The sequence below is a fragment of the Geotrypetes seraphini genome, chromosome 15 (genome assembly GCF_902459505.1).
Source record: "Geotrypetes seraphini chromosome 15, aGeoSer1.1, whole genome shotgun sequence".
In the NCBI taxonomy this organism is placed as follows: Eukaryota; Metazoa; Chordata; class Amphibia; order Gymnophiona; family Dermophiidae; genus Geotrypetes; species Geotrypetes seraphini.
The window spans coordinates 63,207,805-63,233,432 of record NC_047098.1 but is presented as its reverse complement, the minus strand read 5'-3'; the positions used below and the strand labels follow the sequence as shown (position 1 = coordinate 63,233,432).

Sequence of the window (25,628 nt, the reverse complement as noted above, 5' to 3'; positions counted from 1 at the left end):
CCATTGGCACTGTTCGAGGTCAAGGAGTGAGATGTCATCCAGGCATCAAAGTTCTTCCTCTCATTCCACATTGGATCGAAGTCGCAGAACACCCAGAAGTATTTTTTTACATTCTCTTTGGCATCATAGTTGGCATTCCTCTACCCCTCAAGACCTGTCTCGACATTCACCATCTCCCAGACAGGGTATTGAGGGATATGACTCTGACGTTTCCAATCATTCCTCCTCTGCATGTCCAGTGCTCTCAGCTGAGGAATCATATGGGATCTCTTCAGATCTATCTCCTCTATCACCTCACAGGAGATCATCTCCAGAGGGTCTCTTTTACCAAATTTATATGACAAATGGGTCAAGACCTGCCAATCAAATTAGAATCAGAGTCTGAACCCAAGGCAGAGTTCTTTGATGCGTTGGGCTATGATCAGATTCCAAAGTATTGTTTAAAGCTCGTTTTCCACAACCTCATGAAAGATACCTTGTTCAAAAATTGGAAAACATCCCTCTTAGTTCCTGTTGCCACAAGGAAATTGGATTCATTATACAGAATTCAGCTCCAGCACCAATCTCTTCTAGTGAGTCTGCATTAAAAAACAGGTTAGCAGCGACAGGACCTACACTAACATCTCTCCAGGCAGAGAGGGAAGGACATTGGACAGATTTGATTGTAGACTGTTCCAAAACACAATTCTGACCAGCAAAGTTTGAGTTATAATTTCTCTATGACTTCCTACATAAAAGCTAACCCACTATGAACAGTACATTCCTCATGACTGACTACATAATTTCCAACATGTTACCAATGATCTTCTTGAAACAAAAAAAAAGTTCATTGCCAGGTCAGTATTTGATACTTTTGATATAACTTCCAGAATGTCTGCATTATCCATTGCCATGAGGAGGCAAGTGTGGCTGGGAGTATCAGATCTGGACACCAGTGTGCAAGAACGCTTGGCCAACATCCCATGCTTAGATGATGAGCTCTTTAGAGAGAAGATAGAAGAGGCCACACAAAAGATAATGTAATCATGGATTATTCATGACTGGTTATCTGCATCAAAACCTTCCAAGCCTCAGCCTACCGAGCGCTTTTATAATCCCAAGCTCTCTTCTTACTATTCTAGATGAAGGTATGTTCCATTATCATCTACTTCATCTAAAGCTCCATCAGACAGACACCCTAGGCTAGGGTTTCCAATCCTATCCTGGAGGACCACCAGCCATTCAGTTTTCCAGGATAGCCTTAATGAATATGCATGAGAGATATTTGCATGTAATGGAGCGACAGGTATACAAATCTGTTCCATGCATATTCATTAAGGCTGTCCTAAAAACCTGACTGGCTGGTGGTACTCCAGGACAGGGTTGGGAACCACTGCCCTAGACAACAAGAGATTCAGAGGACACAATCCCAACCTCAATAGAAGTCTCAACCATCGTAGGTCATCTCGTTCATTCCATCAACAACAATGGACTCTCATTACATCATACTCCTAGGTCCTACAAATGGTTAGACAGGGTGATACATTCTTCACCTACATAAAACATCTCCAAACCAACCTCCAGAATAGTTTTCTTTCAATTCCCATCAGACCACTCTTCACTAAGAGCTCTCAGCACTTTTACAACTCAGTGCTATCAAGAAAGTACCCTTACAGGAAAGGGGCTGAGTGTTCTACTCCAGGTATTTTCTAATTCAAAAAAAGACTGGAGGGGTCTATCCAATTCTGGACCTCTGGGCTCTCAACAAATACTTGGTGAAGGAGAAGTTCATAATGGTCTCTCTGGAACCCTATTACCACTGTTGGAGAGAAATGACTGGCTCTGTTCTCTGGATCTCAAAGAAGCCTACACACATATTCCCATCCTCCCAGCTCACAGGATATATCTCTGCTTTTGTGTGGGCCCATGCCACTTCCAACACAAAGTTCTTGTTTGACTTAGCGTCAGTCCCCAGAGTAGTCACAAAATGTTTAGTTGTAGTGACTGCAAAACTCCGCTCTTATGGCTTTCATGTATTCCCTATCTGGATGACTGGTTGATCAAGGCTTCTCCCCCTCAAACAGTTCACCTGGCCATCACTGCAATGATCTATTTGCTAGAACGTCTTAGATTTGCAGTCAGTTATCAGAAATCCCACCTAGATGGTCTCCATACGCAGGGCAGCTGGAGTACCCAAGAAAAATCACTCCACATCAATCTCCTCGAACGTGGATTGATCCACAATTCTCTCCATACCTTTCAATTTTTCCCGCTCAATCAAATAGTACTAAACTGTCCCAACAATTAAGTCACCATGTAGTATGTGAACAAACAGAGAGGAACAGGATCTCACTCACTTTGTCAAGAAATAATAAAAATATGGAACTGGACAATCCCTTGCAACATATTTCTCAAGACTGTTTATCTAGCAGGGAAATAGAACATTCTGGCAGACAAGCTGAGCAGATTCCTTCAATCTCAGGAATGGTCACCCAGCGCAACTACTTTGTCAGATATTCTCTCATTGGGGAATTCCACAGATAGATCTGTTTGCTTCCCCAAGCAATCACAAACTATTGGTCTTTTGTTCCAGAATATACACTCCCAATGGACTAGACACAGATGCTTTTCTCCTGGACTGGACAGACAATTTCTATATGCATTCTATCCAATTCCTCTAATCAGAATTCTTTTCAAGCTCTGACACGAACCAGCCACCATGATTCTCATAGCTCCTCAGTGGCTGAGACAGCCCTGGTTCCTTCCTTCTCCTTCTTCAACTCATTCAACTACAGATCTTTTCAACCTTGCTAACACAGAACAAGAGATCCCGTCTTCATCCCAACCTACATTCGTCAACTCTCAAGACATGGTATCTCTCTCCCAATGCATAGATATGTCCACCCTATCAGCACCAGTATCAGCCATTATAGAGGCTTCCAGAAACCTTCCACACAGTGTTGATATCGCTTCAAATGGATTCGTTTCATACTCTGGAGTCGCCAACAATCATTACATCCGAATATGCGTCCTCTATCTTCAATCCTTGAATGTCTTTTACACCTATCCAATTTTGTTCTAAACACTACTTCAGTAAGAGTACATCTCAGTGCTATTAGTGCTTTTCATACAACACTGGATAACAAACCAATATCTGCACACCCGTTGCTCTCCAGATAAATGAAAGACCTTTTTCATACCAAACCTCCAAACAAACCTCTTCAAGTTGCTTGGGATCTTAATGTTATTCTTTTAACTTTGAAGCCTCCCTTTGAACCACTTACATCTTTCTCTCTCAAACATCTCAGCTGGAAGTAGTTTTTTTAGTCTGCATCACATCTGCATGCCAAGTTAGTGAACTTCAAGCGCTTGTGTCAAATTCACCTTATACAACATTCTACCATGATAGGGTAGTTCTTCGTACACATCCCAAGTTCCTCCCGAAAGTCATCTTGGAATTTCATTTGAACCAATCTATAGTTTTACCTGTCTTCTTTCCAAGACCGCATTCTCATGCTGGCTTAGTACCTGGATAGAACCAGGCCTCATAGAACTTCCACTCAACTGTTCATCTCATTCTATCCTAATAGATTTGGAGCTCCTGTCACCAATATAACCATATCCACATGGCTGGCAGACTGCATTACCTTTTGCTATGCTTGGACTGGGCTGACACTAGAAGGTTATGTGATTGCACATAATGTTAGAGCTATGTTTAGATGCCAACTACCCTCCACCCTTTAGTTTCAATTAAGGAGTCCAACATGTGAGAATATACTGCCTGCTTGTCCTAGGATAAAGCGCAGTTAGTTACTTGTAACAGGTGTTATCCAGGGACAGGAGGTAGATCTTTTCACAACCCTCCCACCTTCCCTAGTTGGCTTCTTAGTTTTTTACTGAACAGATGGTTCCACGAGCTGACGTCAAGTGGGAAGGCACTGGCGCATATGCAGTATGGGCAGTCTTGAGATCTTCAGAAGATTTAAAATGACAGTACACTTTTTCTACTGTCCGTACTGGGTTCTGTCACCCACATGTGAGGATATCTGCCTGCTGTCCCTGGATAAAACCTGTTACAGATAAGTAACTGCTTTTTTCCTGGATTTTTTTGTTCTAGTCTGCAACGAGAAGAAGAGGAGGCTTATGCCAGCAGTCAGGGGGCACAAGGAACACAACCATCACTTACCTTCTCAAAGTTTGAAGAGAAGAAGACAAATGAGAAGACGCGGAAAGTGACCACTGTGAAAAAATTCTTCAGTTCCTCTTCCAGGACAGTGCCTAAGAAAGGTGAGTGTGTCTTCCATTTTCTTATCTCCCTTTTGATACATGTTTTATAAAATACTTTATCGAATTGGAGTCTTGCTTTGCTTTTAGAAATGTATTCATTTTAACCCTGAAGAGCTTTCTGGGGCAATTTTCCAAACAGCATGAGCACTTGCAAAATTTGAGAATTGCCCCATAAATATTTGCACCTGCTTTTTTCTGAGGATACTTTTTCTCCTTTCAGACCTGCTTTTGTTCTTAAAATACAAAGCTAGAGGCACTGTAGCATTCCTTGCCCCAGCCCTCCTCTTCTAAGCATGCCTCTGCTCAGTGTGGATATGTGCAGAAAGGGTAATTTTCAGATTGCCAATATATAGTATAAGGGTATATGATTTTTAAAAATTTCCTCTTGGTGATGTAAAAGGTTTTATTTTTCTGTGGGTGTTTGTATTACTCTCTGAAAAAGAGAAGTAGATGCATAGTTTAACATTAATGTAATTGGTTTGTATCACACAACAATCCATTGGTTTGTATATACCACAATCCTCTTCTATTTCCTTCCACATCTTAGAACATTCTGACGGCATTCACAAAGTATTTATCTGTATGAACCAACAAGCCAATTAGTGCCAGCCAATTACTGAGCGGCGTGGGGGTCCATAGTAAACTCTACAAAGATTTGGCAGGTAGAGGGGATAAATATGCAAAATATTAGTAAAATATCTCCAATATTTCTTTACATCCAGAAAAGTTCTGAAAATATAAATTTACATCTTTACCTGTCAGAATTTTATAATTTTATAATTGTGCTTTACTGCATTGTTCCCTAAAAAAACTTATACAATTTTCTTTGGTTTTTTTTTCTTTCTTTCTTTATTACATTCTAATCCTCTTGTTCAAGAAAAATAGATTGCAATTTCATCTCATGCATTCATCTCTGTAACAGAACATCAAATATAAAGGAAAATAACACATCTTCCTCAGACCACAAAAATGTTATAAGAACCATAAACTTCTAAAATTTTCAGACAGCTAATGAGTCCTTATAAGAGGTGTTCATTTTTTTGGATACAAAGTTTGGTTTAAAAAAAATAGGTAGATTCTCTTATCTAGTTGGCTTGATCTTTTTGACCTATCATATGTTAACTAAGACCACAAAATGTTATTTGTTTAAATAAAAAGAAAGACTCGGTTTATGGCAACATCTTGTTTTATTGGTCTTGCAAAAACTATTTTTTTTCCAGTTCAGGAATGCTACATTTCCATTAGCTGAAATAATTATATCTTTTTCACTGTAAGGTTACTAGACTAGTAGGCATCGGAGAAAGACCGGCTGCCCATTATTTCTATCCACACTGCAAAGAGAAATCCCAGCTGTCAGTCAAAGTGCCTTGACTGTCTGTAGAATGTTTCACCTTTCCACAAATTGCTTTTATCATCTTTCTTCTCTGTTTCATTATCCTGGGTAGTTCAACGTGTGAAATTTCCTTTTTAGTTGTTGCCCAGTACCTCCCTGCACTAGTAGTTCACCAGCTGCTAGTACTAGGAGGTACTGTTGCTAAACATCTAGCCTTTAAGGTTTCCATGGTCTTGCAGAATGTAACCCCACTATACTGACCGATTTGTACAAGTAACACTTACGGCTCCTTTTACTAAGGTGCGCTAGCGTTTTTAGCGCACGCTAAACCCACACTACGTTTCTAGAACTAACGCCAGCTCAATGCTGGCCTTAAGGTCTAGTGCATGGGGCAATTTAGCGCACGCTAATCCGCGCGTTAAGGCCCTAACACACCTTTGTAAAAGGAGCCCTTAGCTTTCCAGCTAGACCCAGCTGCTAGTTTAATTCTCTGCATTATCACGGTCTACCAAACTGACTGAGCTGATAATTCTTCTGCTATCACCATTTTTTTTAATTTCACAAATAAAATTTCTCTTTCATGTTTTACGAAATATTCAGCATCTGCAAGAGCTTGCCAATCCTACAGTGTTTCCAACTTCAGGCATGTTCACAAGTGAATCTTGGTCATGCTCTCAAAACTTGTTATTTTTCAACTAGCACCAAGGCCCTTTAAATGGTACCTAACTTCTAGGCACTGAGGAGCACAATTATCAATCATTCACTAGGTGCCATTTATAGAATTGTGCCTAAGTGATCTTATGTGCCGGTAGGCATTGAAACCTTAGATGCACTCCATTTATTCAAGGGTTTTCTTGGCCTTAATGAATGCGCCTAAGTCAAATTACACTCAGAATCTGCCCTAACCACACCTACTTTCTGGTAGACGCCTACTTCAAAGTGGTAGGCACCTATCACCTAATTTTTAAATTGCTTTTTAATGGTGCTTTTCAGTTAACAGCGCCAATTGAGCCTAAATAAGTTAGATGCCTAACAGTTAGGCGCACTGATATAGGCACCTAACTTCAGGCACCGTTTATAGAATCTGGACCCACTTTTGGATCGTTTATGTCGAGTTCCGTGGATGACATCGCCTACATGTGAATAAATAAATAAAGACCCCAAATCATTATTATAAATTTATTATTTATTGAAATTATATATGTGTTTCTACTTTTATTGGTGAAAGGGAGGGGGAGAAAATGATTGTTTTCAAAATGTTTGTATATTTAAAGTGCTTTTCCTGATTTGTTTGTTTAAATTCTTTGTAATGCACTGTTAATATTTGAAAAATAATAAAGATATAAAAAAACAAAGACCCCAAATAAAGATCAGCAGGAGGGATGCCCAATCCTCCATATATGATACATGTTATACTTGCTTGCATCATCTTTTCATTTTCTTCTTGATTTTGGAAGAGTGTTGATGGGAAAACTGAGAGGTGAGTTTATCAAATCTAAGATTTTACAAAAACTGCAGTTTGCAATTCTACCAGTAGGACAACAGATAGGCTTTCTTTATTCAGTCTTTGTACTCTATGTGTATCATTGTTTCATTTCATATCTGACCAAATTCGGGGTAGCACATGCCTAGAAAGAGAGAATATACTACAAGGAAAATAATCCTTGTTACAGAGTTGAATAATACTGCTGTACAGGCCACAGCAAAATATTAACTTGACTATCAGGTCAACTATATTGAATAAAGTAGTGTGGTTGCCATGTTAAATGCACTTAGATATGTAGAAGTGAAAAAAACAAAAAAGTTGTGGTTGATACCTTTTTATTGAATTATTTATATATGGCTGGAATCTAAAAGTTCTATACTCCTTTCACTTGGCTGACCTGGAAGGTGTATAATCATAAGAAAGTTGCCTAGCAATAGGATTAATGTAACTTACCCCTCCACTCCAATTTTATTGCCAGAGAACCAGGAAGCCAAAGCACCGAGCCCTTCCATAAACAGACAGGTCAGCATTGAAACGGACCGAGTATCAAAGGAGTTTATTGAGTTTCTGAAATCCTATCAGAAAGCGGGTCATGACGTTTTCAAGCAGTGTAAAATTTGTCTAGAAGCAATGCAACAGAAAAGGGTAAGTCCAAAGTTCAAGTCAAATTTGTTGCTATTTGTATTCAACAGCCTTTCAGCATGTACTTGTAGAATTGTTTCTTAAAGTTATAGCATAAAATCCTATATAATAAAATCCTAGAGCGCTCATGCGCTCTTGAAATTTTGTATTCCCTGCCGCCGTGATTTCTGATCCGTGGCAGCCAATCCGGCGGCAGGGAAAATTCTGGCCACTCCCCTCCTCCCGCCCTCACTCATCAATCGCTGGAGGAAGCGCAGGCAAGCTTTCTCCCTGCCCGCGTCCTCGCCGCCCCGATTGATGCTGGCGGCGGCTGCCGGGAGGAGGGCTTCGTGGAGCGCTGCCGCACGCCAACACCTTCACAGTCTCCTTAGCGTCCTCGCCACCCCGATTGCCGCTTCCGCGACGCAGGCGGGGATAGGAAAAGGTAAGGGAGCCGAGTCAGCGGGGGTTGGGCTGGGAGGGAAGAGAAGCGGTCTGCCTCGGGTTTTTCAAGGCCTGGCTTCTTCGGGCAGCAGCAGCGTTTACAATTCGCTGCTGTTGCCGGCTTTAGGCCTTCCTCTCTGGTGGGTCCTGCCTACTTTCTGTTTCAGGAAGATGACCCGACAGAGAGGAAGACCTGAAGCCGGCAACAGCAATGAATTGTGAATGCTGCTGCTGCCCAATGAAGTTCAAGGAGGAAAGGGAGCAGAGGAGGAGAGAATGGCTTGGAGGGAAGAAGAGATGGCAGGGCATGGAGGGAAGTAGGAATGTATGCCAGACCAAGAGAAAAGGAAAGGGGAAAGGAAGGAGGAGATGCCATATGGAACAGAGAGAGAGAGGGCGGACAGTGGATGGAAAGAGAAGAGAGGGCAGTGAATGGAAGGATTGCAAAATACGGTTTGTTTAGGAATTCAGAGGGGGGGAGGGGGGTGGATTGGGTAGGGGGTAGATTCTTCCTAATCTCAAAAAAAGACAACACTGTATTTCTTATATTACCAAAATAGTGCTCCCACCCTGGGACAGTGAGAAAAGTAAATTAAGAGCTAGGAAAGATTTGAAGAATGGAGGTAGGAAGGTTCTGGAGGATGGTTGGATTATTTGGGGTAAATATTGCATGTTTACTGGGAATATTCAGCATTTCATAGTAAGAATAGCTCGAACTTTAACTTAACTTTGAACATCTGCTTTAATGTGGATGGATGGCAGGTACAGACTTATGGAGGCAAGTTTAGAAGGAAAATTGGTTGTAGTTTGGCTTAATTTTCTTCTAAATTTCTATGTAATTATAGCAAATTTCAAGCAACCTAAGTCAAACCCCAAATCCAGTCTGAGAGATATCCATCAGATAAGAGGACATTAGAAATCAACTTAGAAATCTTGTCACTGGTACCATAAGAGCCAGCTTTTCAAAACATTTGGGGGTGTTCAACTCGACACACATTACCATGTGTGTAAAAAGAAAACCAAAATATGATAGAATTATGAGCATAACTGGCCAAGCCACAGCAGATAGTGCACATATTGGAAGTACTAGGACAAAAGAAGAGCTAGGGAAGTATTGAATACCACCAATTTCTCTTCCTTCCCAACCCCACCAATTTACTCCACCTGACTTTTTGTTTCCCCCCCCCCCCTCCAATTCCCCAGAGCCCATCTATACCATAATCATATTCCTTCTAATCCAGCCTGGCCCATTCATATTACCCACACTTGAGCAGGATGATTGTTTTATTTTTATGAAAAAGGAACGTGATATTCCTCTCCATTTCTCTTTCAATTTCAATGAGGAACATGTTCAATATGGATGGGCATCTAAATGGCAGATAAAATTTTAATGTGGACAAATGCAAAGTGATCTATATTGGGAAGAATAATGTAAATCATAGTTACCTTGTGCTAGGGTCCACCTTAAAAGTCGGCACCCAAGAAAAAGATCTGTGTGTCATTGTAGACATTACACTGAAATCTTCTGCCTAGTGTGCAGCTGCACAAAAAATAATCATACAAGATGCTAGGAATTATTAGAAAAGGGAGGTAAATAAGACTTCTAATGCAATAGGTGTGTCATTCCCAGCGTTCACGAGCCTTGCAGAAGGAATCCACTCTGGTCCATGATAGGACAGAATCTCCATAGGATTGCAGAACATTGGAGGAAAGGTCATTCTCATGGCTCCAAACTGGTCATGCAGACCGTGGTTTGCAGATCTAGAGCTTCTTCAGACAGGTCTTGGTCTCAGGCTTCGAGTGCAACCAGATCTTGTTTCTCAGGGCCTAGTGGTAATAGAGAATCTGGATTGCTTTGTTTTTACAGCATGGCTCTTGAGCGCAAGACACTAGTGCGTAAGGGGTACTCGGAGGTAGTCATGAAACGCATGCTGATTGTGGAAAATTGCAGGCGGACCTTAGGAAATTGGAAGGCTAGGCATCCAAATGGCAGATGAAATTTAATGTAGACAAATGCAAAGTGGTGCACATTGGGAAGAATAACCTGAATCACAGTTACCGGATGCTAGGGTCCACCTTGGGGGTTAGCTCCCAAGAAAAGGATCTGGGTATCATTGTAGACAATATGATAAAACTTTTCACCCAATGTGCGGCAGCGGCCAAAAAAGCAAACAGGATGCTGGGAATTATTTTAAAAAGGGATGGTTAACAAGACTAAGAATGTCATAGTGCCCCTGTATTGCTCCATGGTGCGACCTCACCTGGAGTATTGCGTTCAGTTCAGTTCTGGTCTCCTTATCTCAAGAAAGATATAGTGGTGCTAGAAAAAGTTCAAAGAAGAGCGGCCAAGATGGTAAAGGGGATGGAACTCCTCTTGTATGAGGAAAGACTAAAACAGTTAGGGCTCTTCAGCTTGGAAAAGAGATGGCTGAGGGGAGATATGATTGAAGTCTACAAAATCCTGAGTGGAATAGAACGAGTATAAGTGAATCGATTTTTCACTCAAAAATTACAAAGACTAGGGGACATTTGATGAAGTTACAGGGAAATACTTTTAAAACCAATAGGAGGAAATCTTTTTTTCACTCATAGAATAGTTAAGCTCTGGAATGCATTGCCAGAGGATGTGGTAAGAGCGGATAGCGTAGCTGGTTTTAAGAAAGGTTTGGACAAGTTCCTGGAGGAAAAGTCCATAGTCTATTATTATGAAAGACATGGGGGAAGCCACTGCTTGCCTTATTTTGGTAGCATGGAATATTGCTACACCTTGGGTTTTGGCCAGATACTAGTGACCTGGATTGGCCACCGTGAGAATTGGCTACTGGGCTTGATGGACCATTGGTCTGATCCAGTTAGGACTATTCTTATGTTCTTACTCGGGTCTAAAATGCTGACAATGGTTTCTGCCTATGTTAAAGCTTGGGAAACTTTCCAGCACTGGTGCATCCAGGAAAATGAGGAGGAGTTCTTTGCTCCGGTCTCTGTGGTGTTAGCTTTTCCTCCAGGCTGGCCTAGGCAAGTAGTGGGACTCTTGTTTTAGGATTCAAAACCGCAGATCTACACTGGCATCTGATCTGGACATAGCCAGATTCCTAAAGGGAACACTGCTTATCAGGCTCTTGGTAAAACCTACATTCCCTTCTTGGGATCTTAATGTGGTTTTGCAGGGATTCAGCCAAGCTCCATTTGAGCCGCTGAAGGAAACATCCTTGATGGATCTGATGCTCAAAATGGTTTTTCTGGTGGCCATTACCTCAGCGAGAAGGATCTCGGAGTTATAGGCTCTTTCTTGCAGAAAGCCTTTCCTTAAATTTATTGAAGCTGGAGTCTCTTTGTGCACCGTTTCTTCCTTTCTGCTGTAGATTTTGGCATTCCTGTGAAGGACTGGATTCTGAAGAGGTTGGATTTTAAAAGTGTGCTGCTCTGATATCGCAAGGTCAACAATGAGTTCAGGCTAGCTGACCATCTTTTTGTGCTGACAAATTTGGCTAGGTGCGGTTCACCAGCTTCCAAGGCCATGATTGCCAGATGGATCCTTGGGGCAATTTCATCAGCATATATTGTTTGTGGGGAAACAGTCCCCTGTTTCCATGAATCAGCGCTCATGATGCTGTGATATGGAGATGGTACACTGGTGATTGTACTGAACTGGGGTCAATTAATGGGTATGGGAGTATATAGATTGGTGAGAAGATCAGGCAAAGTGAGAGGAAATGAACATTGATTGCTAACCGGAGAAAGAATGGGCAGAGCCAGAAATGTAAGCAATTGTTGGAGAACGTTGTGTGACAAAAACTCCCACGCCATATTGCCTATATAGATTAGTTTGTGAAGTGAGGATGTGGATGACGAAGTGATATTCTAACCCCTGAAGCAGTTTTTGGTGAAATGGGGATTCCCTGGGGATTCAGCATTGGAGGACCATGACATGGGTTCTTATTCAGCATTAGACTAGGGTGAAGTGATTTTGCCAGGGTCGCAAGTTTTGTTTGGTATCCAGAGACAGATGTGAACACCTGGGTGAAGAAAGTTTGCTTGGACGCAGCTGAGTATTTTGCATCAGTGGGAGTTTTGAGAGTTCTGGATGGTTTTCAGTTTCACTATAGCTAAATATATTGTAATGTTGGTGATTGTACCCTTTGATGCTAGCCTTGCTTAAATGTTTTTTAAGGAGTAAAGTTTTTTTAGACCTATGAAGCATAACTGAGGTCTTTTTCTCCTCATCTTATTATATTTTTTGATTCTGTTTGAATTTTATGATTGGCTGGTTTGTATGAGAAGGCTCAAGTGTCAAACACTTTAAGCCAAGTGTGTATATTATAAGTAGATTGAGCAATTTAAACTATCCCAATATTGATTGGGTAAATGTAACATCAGGGCATGCTAGGGAGAGAAAATTCCTTGATGAAATCAAGGACTTCTTTATGGAGCAGCAGGTTCAGGAACCGACAAGAGATAAAGCAATTCTAGATCTAGTTTTTAGTGGAGTGCATGAATTGGTGCGGGAGGTAATGGTGCTGGGGCCGCTTGATACCAATGATCATAACATGATCACATTTGATATAATCCCTAGAATAAGTTCACACAGGAAATCCAATACAACAGCATTTAACTTTAAAAAAGGAGGTTATGATAACATGAGGAGAATAGGAAAAAAGAAACTTAGAGGAGCATCTGCAAATGTCCAAAATATATATCAGGCTTAGATGTTAATAAAAAAAACCATCCTGGAAGCCCAGACTAGATATATTCCATGTATTAAAAAAGGAGGAAGGAAGACTTGGCAAAGCTTGAAGAATGGTCTGAAATTTGGTAGCTAAAGTTGAATGCTAAGAAATGCAAGGTCATGCATTTGGGCTGCAAAAACCCGAGGGAATGGTACAGTTTAGGGGTGAAGAACAGACAAAAGAGCTTCTTTTCAGCAGGATGAGTTGTTGTTGTTATGTAAAAATTAAGATCTTTGAAAATACACATTTTCCTGAGTATTATCTTTAAAAGTAATAATGCTGTGCTGTAATTATCCTTCATAAGCTTTTCAACTATTTTTTTAATTTTGCTGAATATCACTTATTTTTCTTTTCTGTTGTATTCTTTTTGTTGTTTAGGAAGCCAGCATCGAAGAGCAGTCTGAATATGTTCAGGATTTTTATCAGAATACAGCAGAGAAATTACAGTTGCGTTGGAAAAGTAAGATAACCATTGTAAATTGTATACAAGAGTTTGCAGAATTTCACTTTTTCAAAAAGAAAACTAAACAGCAGCCAGAACCAATAGGCATGCATTCATACAAGTATGTTGCTACAGAATTCCACTAGATCATCTTTTGCTTAGGAATTCCATTTACCCGCTTTATTTCCCTGCAGCTGAGTTCTATCTGCATGTTTTTCTGTCTCAGATGATGGGAGACTGATAGCCAAGTGTGTCTAATCTAGTTACAGTAGATGCTGGAAATAGGAAATCACTTACCTATTCAAATATTCACAAATCAAAAGTTAAACTATCTGTGAAGCAAATTAGGCATATAATATAATGGGGGATCTTTAGAAGACTGTGTGGACAATAGTTCATCACACAGTTGCCATTGTCATTGATCCCAGACTTTTTTTATGCATTTAAAATCTTTCATAAATATTTGTTATAACTTAGCATCCATGTAGTGACACATTTCACCAACTTCATCAGGGTGAAGGTGCTATAATTATATCTGTGAATCCAAAAAGCAGCTCTTAAAGGTTAAGTCATTGCAATTTAACTATTGCACTGTTGTAAGTCCTTTAAGTATAGCACACGTTTTAAAGAATCATCAGAACGCCACCTAAGCCACAATGCCTAGTGGAGGAGAAATAGGGATCTATGAGGATAATATAGGGATCTATAAGGAGAAATATGGGATATAGGATCTACGAGGAGAAATAGGGATCTATGAGGAGTGCTGCCACACTAGGCATTGTGGCGTTTTGATGATCCTTAAAAACATGTGCTAAACTTAAAGTACTTACAACAGTGCAATGATTTAACCTTTAAGAACTGCTTTTAGTATTCACAGTGCTACTGTGGGATTACGTTATTTTATAGAGTACTGATCATTGGTGCCAATTATTTTGAGACTTGTTATAATTATATCAGAGCATCTCGGGGCTGCCGCATAAGTTTAGAAAATGATAGCAAAAAAGCTCTCCATTGGACCACCAGGTAAGGGAAGGTCTGCAGTGGACCGGGAGGGGAAGGGGGTGAACTGGGTGCAGAGCAAATACAAAGGTCACTGGAGGGAGAAAGGATCAATCGCTCTGACTTTGCACCCCACTGTATCACCAGGGCAGTAAGGTAGACCTGCGTTGGGACTGGGAGGGGACCGGCTGGCTGACTGACTGCAGAGCCTGCAGACGGGACACCTCAGGGAATGGAGGGATTGCTCCTATTCTGGTACTTGAATATAAACCATCAGTTTATATTCAAGTTAACATTACCCCCCCCCACCACCTTTTAGGGGAAAAATGTTATCTCTGTTTATAATGGAGTATATAAAGAGTATATAATGGAGTTTATAATGGAGTATATAAAGAGTCCCTATTAGTTAGTTACAAACCAAAACTGGAAGCCAGATCTGTGAGGATAAAAGTATAGAAGAACAGTGTTGCACTGTGATTCTTCTTGGAAAAAAGGAAACTTTCTATACTTTTATCTTCATGGATCTGGCTTTCAGTTTTGGTTTGTAACTAACCAGTAGGGCCTCCTGATGCAGGCGGTTTAGCCGAAACACGGTCTGTGTCAAGTCCATGATTTTCCAGATGTTTTTATGATTGACAAGACTGTTTTATGTATGTTTTTCACTATTGGTTGCTATTAAAGTGGGTTTTGAAGACCAGGTTCGCTCTGCTCTGTTCCATTGGATTTGTTGTTACTTGTGCAGAGGTAACTGTCTCCGTTGTTGGTGTTAGTAACTAGATCCCATTGCATTAAATGAGACCTGGGAAAAATAATATGCATTAATGTCGTAGTGCACACTAGTAATTCTAGCTGTTGGCATTGGCTTAGACCAGTGGTTCTGAACCCAGTTATCAGGATACTTAGCCATTCAGGCATGATAAATATGCATTGGATAAATTTGAAAGAATTACCTCCATTTTATGTAAATCTGTCTCGTACATAGCCATTGTGGTATCCTGAGGACTGGATTGAGAACTCCTGCCTTAGTCAATTTTGCAGTTATAACTTTTGGAACAGCTTAATTTTGTATTTAAATTTCTCTCTTTAAGTGCCCTCAGAAAAAGTTGAGGATGTGATGGATCAGATTGAAAAATTTATCATGACCCGGTCATATAAACATGTGTTTTGTCCGGAAACTACAGATGATGAGAAGAAAGATCTTGCAGTTCAGAGAAGAATCAGGTGGGTATTCTGGGGCAAAACAGACAACATGTCTATTTCTATAAAAGTGCTTTCTTTACCTTTTTGGTAAAGAAGGAGGCCACTTATAGTGAATAGCTAAAAACTGAGCTGATAGCAGTGCGTGCAAATAGATCTCATGCATATTCTTTGGGGAAATCCTGAAAACCCAACTGGATTGCTGCCCTCGTTCCTCACCCCTGGTCTAGACTTAGCACTATGCAGTTTCCATCTTTTTCCAAAACTGAAGGAATACTTTGAGGGTGCTTCTGTTTGACTCAAATGAAGAGGTGGAGAGGACAAGATGTACAGTTCTTTTTCGATGGCTTGTTTAAAGCATTGTTTTTGTTTATTCATTACAGTATCTTCATTTAAATAAACGTTATAGAGGATGGGAAAGGGAATTACAAATTTCACTGGGGTTGATGGAATTCCAGCTTTGATATATAGTGTACTACATGGTTATGTACTGAGCATATATAAACTTGAAACTTATTAAAGAAATGACAGCATATGTTGAGGATTGTTGGGAAGGTAATGTTTATGTCTTAGGGGAATGCATAAAGTTTGTGGATTATGTTTAGGCTGTGGCATGTCAACCTGATGATGATTATAATGGGGGAGAGAGGATAAGGGAGTTGCATGTAAAATGGAGATGACTTCTGCTGTACTGTTAGGGATACCTGGGTAAACAGTGTTGTCAATAAAATCTAACCCTTATAAAATACAAAACATGCATTTAATCTTAAGAGGGTAGGGTTCCATAGTTTGGCAGCATAAAATATCTATGTCCTCTGCTTCAGAGCTCAACTTTTCATAAACCCTTTGTAAATAAATCATGTGGGTCCATAATTAGCCAGTTTATTTTATCTAAAAAAAATCCTTCCTATAAAGATGTCTTCAGTAATAATTCTCTGTTAGTATACAATACTCTAAGCTTGCCTTCTCAAAAATATATTGCCAGTTCACTAGTTTGTGATTGAACACTTCAACATCAGTATATACAGTAATTGTCGTAATTGTCAAAATGAAGAGAAATAGCTCTCAGAAAGCCCATTTTGATTTATAGATTTTCTGAAAACAGTGGTACAAATACTGTTCTCTCTTGTAAAATAGTATCTGCTATGTTCTGCAATGAATTATAAATATGGAATTCTTTCAGCTGTTCAACCAAACCTGTCCAAAGTAATTTAAAAACAAAACTAAAAGTAGACAGGTATTTGTCTTCAAAAGCAACAATATAGATTTGCCAGGTCTAGTGCTGTGAGTGTGCATATGGCCATGTCATGAATCTGTCAAAATCAATAATTTGTCCATAAAGAAAAGCAAGCTATCTTAATATAAATTCAGTAGGCATCTTATGTGATCTAGGTCTTTCATCTGGTGTTTCTGTGATTATTTGAAGGGCCATTGATTGTGTTAAGAGTTGATGTCCATTCTAGTCATTATTACATCTTGCATAGTAACATAGTAAATGATGGCAGATAAAGACCTGAATGGTCCATCCAGTCTGTCCATTAGTTATTCTCATTAGAAATACATGAGTAAGTTAACTTGTCTCTTCTTTGATATTTCTGGACCATAGACTATAGTCCACCTGGTAATGCATCAACGAACTCAATTACCCTATTCAGCCCACCTTAAAAATACTAGGGGTAACCCTGGATTTATGCCTAACCATGAAAGACCAGGTGGACTCTGTAATCAGGAAGGGTTTTTTCACTCTCTGGAAACTCAGATCCATTAAATCTTATTTCGATACGTCAACATTCAGAATCCTAGTGCAATCCCTCGTCCTAAGTCAACTTGACTACTGCAACATAGCCTATTTAGCAATCTCCCAAAAGAATATACGACGTCTTCAAATAAGGCAAAATGCTGTGGTTAGACTTATCTTCGGGCTGAAGAAATTTGATCACGAAACACCTTATTACCGACAATTGCACTGGCTGCCGACGGAAGCACGAGTAAAGTTTAAATTTACCTGCCTCTGCTTCAAAGTACTATATGGACTAGCCCCTAATACATAACTGACCTTTTCTCCTTTTCCACCAACAAACATAAGAGAAGCACACATTCAAACTTCGTTTCCCCTCCAATTAAAGGCTGCAAACTGAAAAAACACCATGATCACCTTCTCTCATACCAAGCAGCCTTATGGGGTAAAGACCTAGATCAACTGTTTTCGCCCACTACCTACGAGGAATTTAGGAAGCGCCTAAAAACACACCTGTTCCTGAAATACCTAAACAACTGACCTGCTCTTCCCTCTCTCCTCAATAACGGTCCTCCCGACCTCTTACCCTTTTCCTCTCTCCCCTCTTAAGTCCGCATAGAACTCTTGGTTCTGTGATATATACAAATTGTTATTATTACCATATCGTAATTTTCGCTGTACTTTCAGAATTGCACATAGAACTCTTGGTTCTGTGACATATATAAATTGTTATTATCGTCTGGCAGGATTCATGGAAAGGGAATTGACAGGTAAATCCAAAATTTACCTTTCTTCAAGTATCTGCATGATTGCTTCTGGGTGGGAGAGGGTGGTAGTAGGCAGCACATCTAAAGCCTCCTCTGCTGGATTCCTTTTGAAATGAGAACTGAATGGGGCTGGCAGTCTTGCAATCTTTCAGTGGCCCAAGCGGTTCTGACTTCAGAGGAGCGTTAATAGAGGTGATCAGCAGCAGCAGGTGTCAGAGACAGGGAAATGGTGATATCAGAGGAGTGAAGAAAGGGAAGGTGATGATGCTGGAGGAGAGGGCGAAGGAAAGGAAAAGTGATCATGTCAAGGGAGAGAGTGAAGTCTACTGTAAAGATATGTTGTATTGTTTTATTTGATAATTATTGTTACTATCTGATTATGTATGTACAAATCATATTCTTTCATATATATTGAAGCTTTTGTGGCATATAATTATTTTTAAATAAACTAATAAAATAATCTTTGTCATAGGTTGAAGGTAGTTCACTTCGTAAGGCTGAAGGTAATTCATCCCATAACTAGATCATCCCATAACCAGGATAATGGGAAGTTTAAAGAGCTGCTTTACGTAACACCTAGTATTTTTCCTGCTTTCTTCTCTGACATAATTACTGAGGTCAGCATAACATAAGTTCCTGGTCCAAACGCTCGGCCTGTGAAGTCTGATACTTAACTGTGTGAATGCGAGGGCATGGTCTTAATTTGAATTTCAGATTATTAATTTTTGTGTTTTGCAGAGCTTTGCACTGGGTGACCTTTCAGATGCTTTGTGTTCCTGTTAATGAAGATATTCCTGAAGTCTCTGATATGGTGGTTAAGGCAATTACAGGTTTGTTACACAGCTTTTTTTCCCTGTTGTCATTACTTAATATAGTAAATGACAGCAGATAAAGGCCAACATTACCCATCTGGTCAAGTTTGGTGGTTATAGTTGTAATTACTGCTGGTATTGTTTTGAAGAGTTTGAGTAGTTGATAATCTCCTAGGTTATTCTCGTTTTTATAGTAATGCAAATATCCTGTCTGATACAGGCTGCTTCTGCGACCTTTTGCTTTTATTTCTCAGTCCTGGAGGACTGAGCAGTTTTTTGTTGTTTTAATTTAAAGTTTAGTGAATCAGTGCACCCTTCCATATAACAGCTCCAGATTTACATACTCATGAAGTCTGATACATCAAAATCATACCTACACAAGGTTTAGGGACCCAGAGTGCCTCCATTTAAATCCTACAAGTTGTATGACCCCAAATTAAACTGGGCATGCAAATGTTTTGTCAGGTACAAACTTAAATTATAAGCCTCTTGAAGGCAGGAAAAATACCTACTATACCTGAATGTAATTCACTTTGAAACACTGAGAAGAGAATGAGCTAAATCCAAATTCTTGATAAGATGAAACAAGATACATATTTTTAAAGAATATAGGTGTGTCAGAGTGTTCAGTTTAAGCTAACTTACAGAAGACAGGCCCCTAAAGGCCATCTTAATGCTCCTAATAACTGTAGCACAAAGAAATGAATGTTGAAAGTTGGAGGTAATGTGGACTCCCAAATCTTTAAACCTAGACCTGGCCCATTTGAATTTGCAATATAGTCTATAATTGGCTCACTGTTTTAATCCTCGGGGAGAGTGTTAGGTCTTGCGGGAATAAAAACCTATTCCAAATACTATGAATAAACGGACATCAGTATGAGCTCTCAGAATGTAAACGTGGGATTTGTGAGCTCAGGTAGCAACTCATAGGTGACCAACACCAGACATAAGTCTAAATGAGCGCTGCCTCGTACATCATTTAGTCCTGAAAGTGCAAACTGTGCAAGTCAAATACTAATAAGGTCAAGGTCAAACAATCGCTCTGAAAGGTCACTTGGACACACAAAGACAGAGGCGTGAAGAAAGTACAAGACGTTTATTTACAGCTGCTGGACCCTTGTGCAGTGAACAGCCTGCTTACAAGAGTGTTAGAAACAGGAAATGCACGGACTTTTATGTCCTTTTCACTAAACATATGCAAACTAATATATGCAAAAACTACAATTTTCATTTGTTACTTCTATAACTTTTCTACAATTATTATTGGTCCTAAGCCAGCACTTATGAAAGGTTCAGGAATACAACTTATGGTCCTATAGGAAGCTAGCTCATTTCTCTTCTTATCTAAGCCTTGCAGTTCTAAATGTTACATGTCAATAACTGTTAAGAGGAAAAACACATAAACAAGCAAATGAAAGCTCAATTAACTGGAATTCTGTTTCCTAGATATTATTGAAATGGATTCAAAACGTGTTCCTCGTGACAAACTGGCTTGCATTACCAGGTGCAGCAAGCACATTTTCAATGCCATCAAGATCACCAAGAACGAGCCAGCATCTGCTGATGACTTCTTGCCAACACTTATCTACATTGTTCTGAAGGCAAATCCACCCAGGCTGCAGTCCAACATCCAGTACATAACCCGCTTCTGTAACCCGAGTAGGTTAATGACTGGAGAAGATGGATATTATTTTACCAATCTGGTAGGTGAAATTTAGTCTATTTCATCCTTTGATAACTGAATTTGATGACATTGTTTGATACATGGCTGGTGTTCTTAATTCATCAGTGTAAAAAAGCCTCAAAAAAAGCCCAATTCGGGTTTTGACGTGAATAGATTCACTGGCTTCTGCTCACGTCACAGGCAAAAAAACCCTGTAAATTCATTTTATTTATTTATTTTAATTGATTTTGGGGGGATTTGTATTTTATCTTAAAAAACAGCTATCCAGCAATATAGTTTCAATGTTTATAGCTAGTGGCTGCTGTTTTAACTTTTCTGTAACAAACTCAACAGCATTAGCCTTACAGACTCTTCACAGAATCGGCAAGTCTCACGGATTAACTGTGGGCAATCAAAACAATTACTTACCTCAAGGAATTCTTGGTTTCTTTTGTCCCTTGAGCTTCTTAATTTATTGAAGTATGTCTTTTTTTTTACTGTTTCGCAAAGACCGCTGCAAACCGTTTCACTAACCGACGCAGCCTGCGTTTTGTGGGGGACATATCTACTTGCGCTGCATGAGGGAATTTCGTAGCAACGATATTTTCTTACCTTGAATTGGCTGTGTTAATTCTTCAAGCAGAATTGGCATGAAGAATTAACACAGCCAATTCAAGGTAAGACAATCTCGTTGCTACGGGCTAAAGTAGAAGAAATACTCTGTACTGTCAGTTACAGAAGAGTACTTGTTATGTACCCTTTTTATCTGGGTCTCTGACTGCTCAGCTTTACATTGTCACTAAGCTAACATATAGTTTTGAAGCAAGATCAGCCCTCAGTAACTTAGGGTAAGAGCAGCAACATCTGCAAGGCTTCAACGTGGTCTTCAGTCCACAAAAAGGCTTCCCTGAGCTAGAGGAGGGTACCCTACATGCTGGATTCATCAGGAGAACATATAGTGTGGCTGCATACTCCTACACTCAATGGAAAACTGCCATTACAGATAAACAAATTCCATTGCAGAGTTGCACACACACACACCAGCTGAGTCTCATCTGTTTAAAAAAATGGACTGAAATGTGTTTGTTTACAGCCTGTGTAAAAATCACCCAGCTAAATCAGGTAAGACCCTCTACTTTCCGTGATGAAGCAGAGTATAACATAACATCTTTATTTTTATACTGCACAAGCCCTACAGTTCTAAGCAGTTTACAGAGTAAACAAAGAACAAATACAACATATTAACATTTGGTAATAAGGATTTAAAGAAGAATGACAGAGGATGAAATAGTGAAAAGGGGATTTCTCAGTGATAAGAGTGTGAATTATTTGAACTAAGTTATCATATTTGAGAAGAGGAGTATTTTTAACAGCTTTCTAAAGTGCATATAAGAAGATGAAGTTCAGATTAGAAGACTCCATTCTAGATCTTTAGAAGCTTCCTGGTAGGCCAAGAGCCTGGAGATGAATCTCTTGTGGGTGCAACCCTTAACTGAGGGGAAGGGGAAAAAGACTGAGGTCTAGTGGTATGTCTGGGTCTAGAGAAAGAAATAATTGGTAAGGTAGGAGGGCAGGAGTCCATTTAGTGCTTTAAAGAAAAGACAACCTAGTTTGAATAGTACTCGATTCTCCATTTTCAGCCAATGAAGCATCTGGTGTTTAGAACAAGCATATAAGAAATGGGACATTGGCACCAAGTCATTGTATACCTGAGCATCCCTGTAATTATGCCTGCTCAGTCCACCTATACCAAGTCTTTTTCCTGCTCTTCCTCAGGAGCAGGGAACTCCCACCTGATATGGGTGACTGAGGCAATTGATGTGCCAACACTGCCACTTCCACTTCTCTCCCCCCCCCCCCCCCACTCCCTCAAGATAGCTCTGTGCTGCTTTCTGTCCTTTCCTGAAAATTAGCAACACAGAAGAATTGTAGAAGGAAGGTTGTGGAGACTCAAAATGTGCACATACTGGCAAGCTCTATGACTCCCTCCTCTCTGCTTTCACATTATATGCTGGTACACATCTGCTATGAAATAGGAAGGAGTAGATATGTCCTGTTTTGTTTTATTTATAACTATGTTAATTTGATGTCCTTTATTATTAATATTGCATTAATGTAGCATTTCAAGTGAGTCAGCTGTTGTATAGTTTAGAGCTCTCCAATGATAAGAGTATAGTTATTAATAGTTGTTTGTTAATGCATCCTACAACTAAAGCCTTGCATTGTCTTTTTTTTTTTTTCTTGTAGTGTTGTGCTATGGCGTTCATTGAAAAACTGGATGCACAGTCTCTAAATTTAAGCCAAGAGGAGTTTGATCGCTACATGTCTGGCCAGGCCTCTCCTAAGAAACAGAATGCTGAAAACTGGCCACCTGATGCATGCTTGGGTGTGAAGCAGATGTACAAAAATTTAGACCTCTTATCACAGCTGAACGAGAGGCAAGAGAGAATTGTCCATGAAGCCAGAAAACTTGAAAAAGACCTTATAGACTGGACTGATGGTGTTACCAAGGAAGTCCAAGATATTGTAGAGAAATATCCACTGGATATTAAACCAAAATCTCAACCACTAGCAGCAATTGACTCTGAAAATGTGGAAAATGACAAACTGCCCCCACCTTTACAGCCTCAGGTTTATGCAGGTTAAGAAACAGATGTGCAAAGAGAATACACTCCATTTAGTGCTTAAAAATCACTAGAATTTAAATTGAAAATCTTTGAAAGGTACAGAATCCTTTTAAGCTTATAATTAATGATGTTTGATAAATCCTATTTATTTAAATGCAGCTTTCCACAAGGGTTTTTTGGGAAGATAGGTCTACCATAGAACAAATGACAATGTCTCTTCAAGAAGCATTACTCGCTGAACAATTGTCCCTTCTGACTTCTTCCCAGCCATGGATTACAAGCTATAATTGCTTGATGGGGTTAAAAAATTAAAGTCTCTCTTACTCTGAGAAATGCTCTTAGAGTTACATTTTTTTTTTTTTTCAGTATGAAACCCTCACCCCTGTAAGATCTTGTGTGAGCATGATGGCCATCTGTTTAATTGTATTTTTAACTCCAATATCATGTTCAATGCTAAAGGAATTTGTTCAAATCCAAGTAGAAGGTTTGACCTTGTGCTGACATCGGGGAAAAGCGCTTGTATTCTGATTCTGACATTGAAGAGACGCATTGGAATACTGATATCAGTGAGAGCGGTGGTTATATGGAGTATGGCCATGAACAGGATAGCGGAGATACACTTACTGTAGCATCACTTTTTTGTTTGGCAAGAGTGGAGTTGGGGCTTGGGATTGAATATAAGATCTGTGGCACTATGGTTGTTTGAAATTTCCCTCCCAATTATTCATGGTTTTCTGGGACACTACTTTTGGATCATATAATATACTTATTTTGAATATTTTGTAACTACCCAATGACCACAGTGAAGAAGTTACTGACAAAGCACTTCCCAGCAGTGACTGGGTTCCTATAAAATACACAGTGAGGAACTTCCTATATAAGCACTGCTCTCTTCTGCTCCTTTTTGCCTTCTACCATGAGCCTTCATTTACAATTACCCAAGGATTCCCCCTCCTCATTTTTATCCCCACCTATCTTATTTTTAATCCAGTTATAGTAAAAATCCTCAACTAGAGAATAACACGGAGACAAATTTTTCTCCGTCCCTGCAGGAACTCAATTTCTCTGTCCTATCCCCACAAGTTTTGTTGCTGTCCCTGCCCCATTCCTGTAAGCTCTGCCTTAACCGCACAAGCCTCGGACACTTATGATTTTAAAGTGTTTGAGGCTTCTGCAGATGAGGACGGAGCTTAGGCATTGGTGGAATGAGGCATTATGACATCACAATCTGAGCTCTAGAATGTTGCTACTTATGGTTTTAAAGCATTTGAGGCTTGTGCAGATGAGGACGGAGCTTTGGCATTGGTGGAATGAGGCATTATGACATCACAATCTGAGCTCTAGAATGTTGCTACTTATGGTTTTAAAGCGTTTGAGGCTTGTGCAGATGAGGACGGAGCTTGCAGGAATGGGGCAAAGACAAAAAAAGAACTCGCGAGCACAGAATGGGGAAATGATTTCCGGTGGGATGGGGAAAATTTGTCCCCTTGTCATTCTCTATCCTCATCCACAGATCCTGCAATCATGAACTATAAATCTAGCCACTAGGTGCCATCAGTACATAATGGCTGAGATTTATTTCTTTCCCTTTCTTCTCCCTCCCCCAGCAGAGGTGCTGTGATTTGCTTCCTCCTAAAATCCAGAGATCTGGTTGATTAAGGGAGCAGAAGCCATATGGCAGCACAGCACAGCTATTGAGCTGGTATTTCCAAAACAGATCAAATGGTACTAAAAATTTTTAAAACATAATCTCTTAACCCTCTAAACAAGCTTTGTTCAGAGCAGAATTTTTTGTATTTAAATTGCTAAAAGAATTTTCAGCCACAGTGGAATGCAATAGAACAGTGGCCACATGATACTTTTTTGGTTGCGGGGGGCCAAAGAAACCAATCTTGGACCATGGCCCCAGAGATCCGGCCCCAGAGATCCTGCCCCATTCAGCTGCCTATGAACAAGAACGTAAGCCACATTCTTTCAATTGAAGAGGGCTTTACACTTTTTAAGCATACTTCCCATTCTAAAACTAGGCTGAATTTTGAGGCATTTTAAGGTACTATTCTTCTGTGTGGCTGGATTTGTACACATTTTTAAATTTAAATTCCTAAGTAAATATGTACAATTGTAAATATGTAAAAAAATATATCTGTGCATGATATCTTTTTGTGTATGGATCTTTTATAATATATAAACATATATAATGATTTGAGTCTTAAATGTTTAGGACTTTTGAAATTTTTCTCGGCCAAATTAAAATGTGGTAAACATGCACTTTTCATGCATTTGAAGAATATTAAATGTTACACTGGGTAAAATTCAAACAAAAGGATCAGTTTGGAAAGTAGTACCAGACTGGCTTAGAGCAGTGATAGCCCTCCTGTTCTGAATCCAGCAGATGCCAATGAGACGATACATCATCCGTTCACTTTGAGCTGTAAGAGATTTTACTCCCTGGGTCTACCTGCTTTATACCTAACTAGTCTTTAAGCCCGTTACATTAACGGGTGCT

General features: G+C 39.8%; 1 protein-coding gene across 2 annotated transcripts in view; it reads left to right on the top strand.

The window, feature by feature from the left end:
• Window positions 1-24,258, top strand: part of RABGEF1 (RAB guanine nucleotide exchange factor 1) — a 33,794-nt gene extending 9,536 nt beyond the window's left edge. For both annotated transcript variants that reach the window (XM_033922702.1, XM_033922703.1), the window contains 7 exons: window positions 4,097-4,266; window positions 7,564-7,730; window positions 13,256-13,337; window positions 15,407-15,539; window positions 18,759-18,850; window positions 20,279-20,535; window positions 22,743-24,258. In XM_033922702.1, the coding sequence (XP_033778593.1) occupies window positions 4,097-4,266; window positions 7,564-7,730; window positions 13,256-13,337; window positions 15,407-15,539; window positions 18,759-18,850; window positions 20,279-20,535; window positions 22,743-23,141 (1,300 nt within the window). In that variant the 3' untranslated portion in view covers window positions 23,142-24,258. The remainder of the gene's footprint in view (window positions 1-4,096; window positions 4,267-7,563; window positions 7,731-13,255; window positions 13,338-15,406; window positions 15,540-18,758; window positions 18,851-20,278; window positions 20,536-22,742) is intronic.
• The last annotated feature ends 1,370 nt before the right edge of the window (window positions 24,259-25,628 follow it).